The sequence below is a fragment of the Synchiropus splendidus genome, chromosome 8, assembly GCF_027744825.2.
Source record: "Synchiropus splendidus isolate RoL2022-P1 chromosome 8, RoL_Sspl_1.0, whole genome shotgun sequence".
Taxonomy (NCBI): Eukaryota; Metazoa; Chordata; class Actinopteri; order Syngnathiformes; family Callionymidae; genus Synchiropus; species Synchiropus splendidus.
The window spans coordinates 24887099-24898274 of NC_071341.1; the positions used below are offsets into that span (position 1 = coordinate 24887099).

The following is an 11176-nucleotide window of genomic DNA, read 5'->3' on the forward strand; positions in this document are numbered from 1 at the left end:
GACCGATGTTGCCGGGCTCCACGAAACAGCCAACACCAGTCTGATAAGCTAACTGACGGAGTGGGCGGGGCAAGACGGGCCGCAGACCTCCTCATGAACTCCTCTCCCGCCGGTCACTTACCTCCCAGGTCAGTCCGGTTCCGGGGCGGTGGGTTCGGCAATAAGAACAGAAGCACTGGACATGATTGAGATGCTTTTATATCAGACTGGATCCTGAATGTACAGAGCAGAAAGGAGCCGAGCCCAGCGCACGAGCTCGCGGAGCAAAGCCCCAGTGACACCAGCACCTGGGCCTTGCTTCAGCCCAGTTCCAGAACAGGAAGCAAATGAAGACTGAGTGGGTCCTGCTGTCTGTCGGGGGAGGAGCTGATGGAGACCATGGTCCACACACCTAACCAAGTCAAGTCAGAAGTCCAGAGGTGGGTGGTCTGGACCCGTGCGTCTAAGGCATGGCTTCTGCTGGGCACTGCCCGTCCACGCAGCTGCTTCACTTCAGAGGTGTCTTCACGTCACACACACGCTCACTCACACGACTACAGACAGGAGGACAGCGAGGGCCGCACCACACACTCACACCGGCCTGGGAGCAGCTCAGCCTCCGGGTGAAGGGATGAGGTTTGTGGTGGACAGGTGTGTGACAGCGTCCCTGGCTCCTCACTTGCTCTTCTCCTCGCAGTGCTTCTGCTGCTGCAGCCGCCTGCTGTAGCTCTGCGCCATGGAGTTGACGATGGAGATGACGAAGTAGCAGACCATGACCAGAACCACCTTCTCGAACACCCAGGACAGCCAGTTCTCGTCCTGCAGGGGGAGCAGCGCACACGCGCGTCACTTCCGTGCACGGCAAGCTGCTGAGGCGGCACTCCTCACCCAACACTTCCTGAGTCCAACCAATGCTACACCCTCACTCAAAGCTTCACGAGCTCCAGATATTCATCATATAAAGTGATTTTGTGTGATGAAAGAAAAGGCTCATCTTCTGCACACAGAACACCACAGTCAAAGCCTTCAAAACTAACTATGGCATGACACCATGACAGAAAACACAATGGCTACTGAGGGCAAACGGTTTTCAACAAACCCAGTTCCATCTACAGATGGTGAATAAGAAGCATTTTAATGTTGTATAGTTGCCTCTCCAATCCATGTTTCAATGGCACTGAGAGCTAAACACCACCTATATAAAGTCAATAACTATACTGAAGATCCAGCTCCTGTGATTGAAATGAGCATCTGTTCTTTTTCCTCCTGCTTTGCCTCGTGCTGTGTGCAGCTGCCGCATGGTCATTTCTATCTTCCCACAGAAACATCACCCTCCGCAAGACAACCGTCTCCTTCTGACTGCATGAACAGACTGAAGGACAACACTGCCACTCTGTCAGAAGAAAGTCATCATCACACTAGCTTTGTCGTCTGTTTCCACCAGTCCACTGCCGAACATCCTCCAACAGCCCCTCACCCTCAGCCAGCCCTGTTGCAGGATCAGGTGAAAGAGGTGGCTCCTACCGTGGCAGCGCCGCCGCCTGCATGGTGCAGCTTGTTCCTCTGAGCCTCCAGGTACTGGCTGAAGGGCTTCTGGAGCGAGGCTCCCACTTTGGGCACCGATCTAACATCCACAGAGAAGAAGGACAAGTGAGCGTGTGAGCAAAGTTCTTACCTTCAAAAGTGGGCTTGAATCTGGCTGTCAGGTATCTGCTCCGTCCACCCTCCGGTGCGGAGGAGACTGAGGCAGCAGCGCCTCAGCGCTGCCTTTATACTCCTCAGCTCTTTGTCAGTGGCTTCCAGCAGGAAGTGAGTCGACATGAGGTCATCACCTTTACCAACAGTGGAGCCTTCTGAGTGGGAAGGCTTCCAATCTGGGTGTGTGATGCCCTTATTAGGCCGCGGCCATGAGCTCAGCCATGGCTCATCTGGAGCTGAAGGAAGTGCTCACTAAGCACTTGGACAGACAGGAGTGCAGACTAAACACAGGACCATGGACCTTCTTGGTCAAAGCAAGTGCAGCCCAGTGCGACACGACACTGCACCATGGCCAGTCATCACGGGCTGATCCTCACGAGAAGAGTCAAGTCTGATACGGAGGTGGAGGACGGACAACCGGAGGAGCCTTCCCCACGCTGCACATTGCACATGTGAATGCATGAATATGAGCAGAAACAAGAGCCCATTCTGGCCAAAAGAACACCAAAGATACTTTTGCCACCATTTCTTTTCATCCAGACCTCAATCAGACAGCAGGTGGCAGTAGGCTGACGGAGGTCCGAGAACGCACGCACGCAGGATGTGAGGAAGAGGCTGTGCAGCAGTGAGTGAGCAAACCCAGTCGTCCCCTCAGTCAAATTAAAGTCAATACATTAAAGTAAGAAACGGCTATTTTAACATAAAGTATAACTTCAATATACTACGGACCGTTGGTAGCTCGGTCTGTGACATGTACAAACTGACATACAAACACAAAAGAATCAACAGCTCACCCACGTACAAACACTGAACTGTGTGTGTGTGTGTGTGCGTGTGTTACAGGAACGTTCACACCTTTGTCGGAGGTAAGGAACATACGTACCCAATAAGTGACACCATGTGCTCCACTATGTGCTTGCTGAAGGTCATGATGACAAACAGTTTCTGGAAGAGTAGATTAGGCTTTGGTGAAACACAGAATCAACATTTCCAACAAGTCACCCGAGTGTCGGTTCGCAGCAGCCCCACTGGGGAACAATGGGTTTTTAATGGCTCCTTTGGCTAAACTGACCCATCGTACACAAACTATGATTATGACCCTGTAAAGGGACTCAGAGGCAGATGATGACAGAAGACAAGCTGCATCCCTCACATGTGGCTCCGTGTACGTGGCATAGAGCTCGGAGAAATGAGGGACAGAAGCTAAACGTGGGAATGTGTGTGACCTCATCCGAGCAGGGGGCTGAAGCTGAAGCTGTTCAAAGAGCATGACACACGGCCCCCTGGACTAATCCAGACGGGGTATGACCTGTTGGGTCCAGTGTTTCATTTCCTCCTCCCTCTCATGTCACCTCCACACTCCCCATACCTCCCACTGATGAGAGGGAGCTCAGCGGCTGGTACCCCCCAAAGATGAAGGGCTATGCAGCGTGCAGACGCTCTCAGACCAGCATGAGTCACTGGGGTGGAAGACTCAACAATGTGCTCAGTCATTAGTTGGAGATCCAGCGGGCTTCAGTTAGAAGCTGCGTCCATCTCCAGTCTGCTTACATGGTCTTGATGGTCTCAAAACCTCCGCCAGAAGCCTGAGTTCTGACAGGGCTCCATCAGCCTGAGGGACTTCTCATCTGACAATGACCACAGACGCAGAGGTGAATCCGCTGGGAATCCAGAGCACGACTCCCTGGGGCGCAGCTGGGAGAGAGGTGAGCCCACTCACTCTCCAATCCTGCTCAGTGTGGTGAACAAACCACCTCTGTTGTACTTCACTCTAAATCACTGCACAGATTTAGATCCACAAAGTGTGGCCACATAAATCAAGCATATTTTTCATCAAGGTTGGAATTAAGATTGAAGAAACTTTTGACTGCTTCACACAACAATGCTAAAAGAAAATGTAATCATGGCAACAAATGGAGAGAAACAGATGAATCACTCAATGCTGACACATTCATCCGAGCGAACCAGGGACACCAGTAATCCTGATACGCAATATGGGGAAAACCCACGTGAAAACAGGGAGAATGCAGCACAAAGAAAGGGCTCACTTCAGTCCCTCAGCTGGATTTGAACTTCGAATGCTGTAATGCTTGAAAGATAAACGGAAGTACGGGAAGAGAGGACTAAGGCTGCGTTTCATGTCTTCATAATGGCATCGTATATTCTACAAGGAAACGCAAAGGTCCAAGATAAACAACATACCTTTTCCAAGCGAGTCATGGACTATTGCTGGGGTGATCAAGAGTTTGTCAACTATCCCTTTGTTTTGACCTGATGCTTCAGGTGACTATTGAGTTGGCAAATTGAGGGCAACAACTGTGTCCAAGTTAGAATGGATATCACACGGTCAGACTAAGAATATTTGGACTTGGAACACGCACAGCAACCAACCGAGATTTCCTTTAAACCACTCCTCAAAAGGCCGAGGGGGTGCAGGTTTTTGACCCAACCAGTCTAGCACACACAGCTGAACACCTGCAGGGCCCCGTGTCCCTGGCCCTTTGAGGACGGCACTGAAGACCACTGAGTTAAAGAGCACAGCGAATGGTGGCGTGTGACACACCAGGCAGCACTTCTACTCGACAGCGCGATGTTATGGGATGTGCCATGGAGGTGAAGTTAAAGCTGCGAGGTTCTGGCAACCCACTCCCCCATTTCCAAAGCACGGGAAAAATCTAGGGACACAATCCTCGGTTCAGCAGTTCAACACAAGCGGAAATGGTTTTGACTTTCCGACCCATGTATCACATGGTTTATTCATCATTTCTTTTTAAGTGTTAAGAGTGGCTTCAGTGCAAAGTGAGAGCCTAAGTCTGCCTACACTGTTGAAGTTTCCAGTTGTATTAAAGTGTTGGAGAGTGAGAACAGAAGTGTGGTTTGCAACAAACCTGGATGTGCATCTTAACGATGGCTTTCCCAATCAGCGTCGCTCCAAAGAAAGTCCAGAACGGGACCAAGAAATGTCCGCAGGTGATCCCGGCAAGGTCAAAGAGAGGGTTTGGGATCTGAAAGGACCATCAAGACATTTGAGGGCAGCCGCTTCCTCTCCACCTTCAGCTGAATAGAAGGCTTGAACTTACAGAAGCGCAGGCCAGGATCCCAAAGAATCCCACTCTGTGCACCATGTGTTGGACCCACAACTTGGCTCTCGTGACAAAGTCCTGCAGTGAGACGCAGCCAAAATTGATCAGTGTGAATTGTGTGACATTGGCCAGTTTGCTGCTTAATACCCACACTTTAGCTTTTTTTAATATCAAATTTGAATGTACATGACTGGGACCCGACACAGCAAAAGTTTCTACTTTACTGGTCAACATTTTTCAGAGTCTCCATGTTGGATCAGATGCAACTGCTCAAGCAGGTTTCTGAAGTGTCTGTGGCAGACGTGATAAACAACACGGTGCATTTTAAACTCCAAGGCCACTGTGGGGTGATTAAACAGAAAACATCTGTGAGGAGGGCTTGTGTGGGAGTGCATGATTAATCGTTGGTTCACGGGAAAGTTTCAATTTGACAACTTGCAATTGTGTTAAAAGTATGACTAGCATTTTCAATTGTTTAGACATTAGAAACGATCATACAATTTTATTTCCCCTTGTTGAACACCATAGTCATTTTTTACACTAAATACAGTTGGAACCTAAAACAACAACAACAACTAAAAACTTGAAAAATGAATTCCATTCAGTGCAACCGATGGCACCTGTGCTGCAGGTGATAGATTTTATTCATTCAAATGAGGCCAGATAAATGCCCAGATGCTTCATTTGAAAGCAGAGAGTCTAATATTGAACAAGTCAGATCAGTAATTTCACAGCTCTTACATTTTTAGACACATATTGGTGCACAGAAGGAAACTGACCAATTGGATCAACAAGGACAGAAAACAAAGGCATGATCAAGGTCAAAATTGGGACGATATGGCATGTTTTCTCCCATGGCTGTTCTGCTGACTCAGCATGTGATCTCAGTCATGTGATCCGGTTCCCGACAAAATGGTCTGTCATTCAAATTAGAGGCCAGTGAAAAGTGAGCAGTGGGGGGTGGGGCAGGGGAGGAAGGTGGCGACCGAGAACCCTAGGGGATGATTATAACGGCGAGTTGAGCTCCGGGTGACTCACGCACACAGATACAATTACTGGAAGCAGAAAGGGGGAGGGGCTTCAGCAAAATCACATGGCACCATGGGACCAATCGTGAATCAGTGGTCCCTGAACTACTTCTAAATGATGGATATGAGAAAAGACATCAACAGTTTCTGGCCTGGAGCTGGACCCGGACCTCAAGTGTGAAGCCAGGTTGGTTTTTCCACCTGAGACCTCGACTAGAAGACCAGCAGCCATTCTCAACTGCATATTTCAGCTCTTTCGTGCTTCATTTTCAAAGGCTCGCCGGAGAAGCAAGATGAAGTGTATCGAAAGTGTGTCAGGACTGTGAAATGCTCTGCTTCCTTGGAGACCTCTAGCTGTGGTGGGTGGTAACTGACTATAGCGGCGTCTGATTTCGACTCTGACCTGCGCACTCTGCGCCTGCTCCAGCATCTCCTCAAACTCCTCGTAGTCTTCGTCATCAGGATCAGCACCAGACTGACGTGCAGCTCTGGCCATAAAATATGGCGGCAGCTCTCCGATGGCAGTACCAGCACCCTGAAACCGTCCTTATTCATTAGTTGAGATATTTGGAAAAACTATGCACCGACACGTGTTTTGAGACTCTGGAATCTGTCCAGAAGGCAATGCCACAGCGTGGACTACTGCAGCTGACTGACCACTCACCCACATACAGGCCTCCAGGCGGACCTTTGACATGATTGACAGGAGAGAGACGCCGTCCCCCACTCCTGCGCCTTGGGGACACATGATCTGGTCGGGGTACGGAGGCTCTGGGAAGTCGGTGGAACCACACTCATACGCTGCCAGAGTGACTGATGCTATATGTGGACCCTGAGAGGACAGAGTTTACGGAGGTGCATCAACATAGTTTTCACCACTGACTCCCTTTTGACGGCAGTTCTTTCAGTTACACTGCTCGCTCATTTGTGCTCACACACCTACAAAACACACGCCTGCTAAGATGGTTTTCTGAGCACAAGGAACACACCTGCAAAGTCATTCACAGCTCAGTTCACACCTTCAACTCACCACACTCATTCTGCACTTCTTAATTCACACAATCACTTAACACGTCCATTTTTACAGGCTTAAAAAAAAAAAAAAACAGCACACAATTAGGCGTTACCTTTGTACACGGAAACACAGGGATTGCAAACAGATATGTTTGAATGGTGACTTATATTACATTTCTAAAAAAAGTAAAGTAAATTCCTTTCAAGAACTGGATGTTGCTGACAAAACCGGGAGGGTTGGTTTCTACTATCACATGAATATAAACCTGCTGCATAGTTCAGGTAATTCATTGAGACTTGACTGGACTTGGCACTTTAAGAATCAGGTTTTCCATTTGAAAGGGTGGCTCACATGGCTCGTCTTACTTCAGTAGTGGTGGACCAAAACAAAATTGACAGCGTGCCAAGTGGCTTGGGCCACTTTATTTTTAGTAAACAAGCAAAACATGTGACGTGTTATGCAGCCAAGGAAGACAACAAAAAGATACATGCATAATACTTTCATAGATGACAAGTCAACGAAAGAAAGAAATGATCTTTCACCGTAAAAACAAAGCAAAAGCTATCATAAAAAACCCCCAAACAAGTCTCTACTGACCCATGTTCTGCTCACATCGTGACTTATAACATGGTCAAGCATTGACTCATGAAATTCCACATTATTTCTCACGCCCTTGAAAACCTCCACATCGCTGACAATAAGTTCCATTAAATCATGAGTATTTTCACTGCTTCAGAAAAGATTCAACAGGAGAAGCTACAGTGGCTCTGAAATGATCCATGCGACATCAGTTATTTTGTTTGTTTTGTCTCATTTCAGAGTAACTGACAGTTGAGATACCAGCAACCCATTTGGTAACACTAGGAAGTGGGTACAACATATTCAAACGATTCTAAGCCATGACGTCATGAAGACAGGAATGGCAAGGTAAGTGAAATAGGTTAAAGGTGGAGGAGCTAGAATGCTGCTGCAACCCCTGATGGGAAACACGGAAGGATAAAACACTTCCTCTCTCTTATTTACTTCCTTCAATTCATCTCCAATTAATGAATAACTGCCAGCCAAGTGCCGTTTCTTAAGATTTAGAAACAACAGCCAAAAAACATTTGCATATAATCAATCCATGTGTCTTTCCATCTGTAGCTTACTTTAAAGCTGTTTTCAAAAAGCAACTTTTAATAAGTAAATGGACAATTATAGTCCTCCAGAGAATCTTTGTTCTCCCTCCTTTTTTAGTTTTTGTTCAGAATGACATGTTAGTGAGGTGGTCAACAACAATCAATCCCTGCCACAGCAGGAGAGTCCCTGTCTGCTCAACTGCAGGAACAACATAGACGTGAAGGAAGAAGAAACTTCTCATGTCGGTTGCCAATACCAACCAGTTCATGTTTTTAGACTGTGAAGAACGCTCTGGATACACCCGTACATGAGAGACTGCTACTTGAAGCAATGAAACGGGCCACTCAAACAATAACTGCTTCCACATGAACAGGACACGGGAATAAGATCTCATCTCAAGATGACTCAGAAACACACTGGAGGACAAACTAAATACTTTAAAGGCAGCAAAAAAAGAAAAACCAAGAGTCACAGCACAAACATAGAACATCCTTTTCCATTCTTTCATCAGAGAGCAACCAGCTGAGTAAGCATACCCACATCTGTACGAGATCTAGAAGAACCACATTATCAATCTTAGACCGAGTCTGGACCCCCTCTATGATTTTGACTATTTATACTGAGTCTACCAACGGAGACACATTTAATTGCTTACTTACAACACAAAGCTTGGCTCATGAACACCAGGAGTTTAGGGCGTTATTGACAAAAATATCTCGTCACAGGCTTTCCATACAAGATCCTCCAAGATCTCCTTTTTAAACTCGAGCTATACCACTATTTGACAATAGGCGCGTAGAAACAGGGAGTCGAGTGAATGTGTTAAATGAATAACATCTACATCTGTCATTCTTTTCCATTGAATGAGACAATGTTGTTTTGTTTCGTACAAGAGTGGTTGGACAAGAGATGCAACAGGAGCCGTTTTCCTACTGGTTCTGTCGGCACAAGTCTCAAAAGCAAACCAACTTGCATCTTACCAGATACAGAAGGAAGGTGTGCAAGCCTGTGCCAAGACCCACTGAAGATAGGATCCCCAACCCGACCCAGTATGCGCACCAAAGGAACTTCTTTTCCAGATACTGAACAAACTGTGGAGAATAAAAATGCAAAGTTATTCATTTTAAACAAGAGTTAGAGTTATGAGTTTTGCTTTATTCATTTTACTCAGAAGGGCCAGTACATAAAGAAGAGACGAGACACAATAATGGGCAAATGAAAACAGTCACTTGTGGTTTAAGAATACTATTGCAGACTGTTGTTAATGAACAGTGTATACACAGCCTTCGGACCCAGTGACTGGATGACCAAAGGTTGCATGACAACACTGCCGACCTCTTTCACCTAAGACTCCAGTGCACGACATCAGGTTAGTGTCGATGAGCTACACCACAAAAAAAAACAAAACCACAGCATGTCATACCATCTGGTGTGAGCCCTCTGTGGAGTAGGCGATCGAGAAGAGAGAGCATATTACAACAACTAGGAACACTGCGCCTCGTCTTTCCCAAAGCCTTGGTGAAAAAGAGAAGCAGAAGAGCAACTGTAAAAGTCTGTGACGAATACAGGACCATGTTTCTGATTTACAATGCTTGACTTGTGTCAGCAGTGCTTCCAGTGACACACACATTCAAACACAAATCCAAACAACAGTCACAGAATGCTCCAACACCAAACATGTGGCTTACTTAAAGGTCCACTCCTTGAGCTTGATGAGGGTCTCCAGTAGGAAGTAATGTAAAGTGGTGACAGGCCTCCTCCACAACACAAGGGACAAGCGCTCCTCTTTTTCCTTCTGACGCCTCTCTTTCACGGACGAGTCGACTGAAAGAGAAGAGCAGTCTCGGTGAGGCACAGCCATAGTCGATCCAAGCTGGACGGTGACATCCTGTTCAACTGAAGCCGGCGGCATGCCACTACAAACAGGCACACGTCAGCTGAGCTTCACCAGGACACCTCAGGAGAGGCGGGCAGACGTCGTCACGTCTGTTTGGTTGTGTTCTTCCTCACTCACCTGTTGACTCGCCATTCTGTTTGTCTTTAGGTGCGGCTCGTCGTTGTGGCTGCTCACAGCGCGCTCCATTGGCTGCCATGTCCCTGACGTTCGGAATAACAGGCGCTCTGGCGGAGGACAAACACGAAAACACCCTGCGTCTTACTCAGACTCGCGCAGCAGACAAGCACCGATGAAGGCCGCTCGAGTTCAGGGTCACCAACAAATCCTCGTCAGCCACAATTGTCTGCCCAAACAAGACTCTGAAGTCAACTACAACGGGGGGCTTCTGACCCGTTTAGCTTCAGTTGAACTACACGAAGTCACAAAGTGTAACCTACACGCACGCGGCTCTAACTTGCTCGGTGAACTTCCGACTCGCGGTGACGCTACGCTGCCAGTGAAGGCAAGTCAGCCTCCAGTGCTCCAGCCGGCCAAGCTGCAGCCAGGCGACTGGGACGGCCACTTACTGCTGACGGCGTGAGCACAGTCAGTCCTTGTTTCGAGCCGCCGACAACTATCGACGCCAAATACACGACAGTCACGGTAGAGGGGACAGTATTTCACAAAGATAAGTGACAGTCATACCGCCTTCCTGTGCTCCTCTGCCCTCACCCGGAAGCTATTACTGAACTATACTTCACAATAATACACCGGAGGATTTAAATACCCCCTTTGTTTTACCAAATGACATTTTATTCAACCATGCCCAGTGACGTGTCCTTCTACGTCATTTTCCTCAATGTATATATTGCTAGGGAAATCATGTGGCCCCTTCTTAGCAATAGTAATACTTTTATTCTGAAGTTTGGAAAAGAAAAATACTTGTAGCGTGGTCCAATCGGATGTTGCCAGCCTGCTGAACAGAACCATCGTGAAACATCGGTCCCACGATCTCACCACTTACAGCAAAACCTCCATCGCCGCTGCCTTCCCAGGTGATCACACTGTTGCCGAGAGGAGTCGCTCAGCGATCGCTCCGCGCTCTCGCTTTTATGTTTCCAACACGCCTTGGAGGAAACCACGTCACAGCGGGCACGTGCCCCCGTGTTTGTGACGTCATGAAGGGGTTCGGTTGTCACACAGCCAAAGGCTGGCGGGTCACCCGCTTGGCCGTTGAAGAAATTGGGTTTTTCAGAAAGGCTTTGCAGAGCCCCGGGTGTCCTGAGGCAACGCACCAATCCTTTAATCAACTTTGATCCTTAAGCCCAAACCATCGGCTTGCGCATCACTCAAAGGTCTAGTCTACACAACACCTGGG

General features: G+C 47.8%; 1 protein-coding gene across 6 annotated transcripts; it reads right to left on the reverse strand.

Moving 5' to 3' along the window:
- Positions 1–180: 180 nt before the first annotated feature.
- vmp1 (vacuole membrane protein 1) lies at positions 181–10954 on the reverse strand. Of its 6 annotated transcripts, none has more exons than XM_053873024.1 (12): positions 10823–10953; positions 9937–10043; positions 9611–9746; positions 9346–9436; positions 8903–9013; positions 6453–6620; positions 6192–6323; positions 4758–4838; positions 4566–4682; positions 2561–2622; positions 1504–1603; positions 181–798 (listed from the first exon to the last, which is right to left on the reverse strand). In XM_053873024.1, exons 1-12 carry the CDS (start codon positions 10834–10836, stop codon positions 655–657), a joined length of 1263 nt encoding a protein of 420 aa, XP_053728999.1. In that variant the 5' UTR covers positions 10837–10953; the 3' UTR covers positions 181–654. The 6 variants fall into 6 exon arrangements, with proteins under 6 accessions (XP_053728999.1, XP_053729003.1, XP_053729002.1 ...); XM_053873028.1 differs by having other exon boundaries at positions 10741–10852; XM_053873027.1 differs by lacking the exon at positions 10823–10953 and adding an exon at positions 10504–10702.
- Positions 10955–11176: the final 222 nt, after the last annotated feature.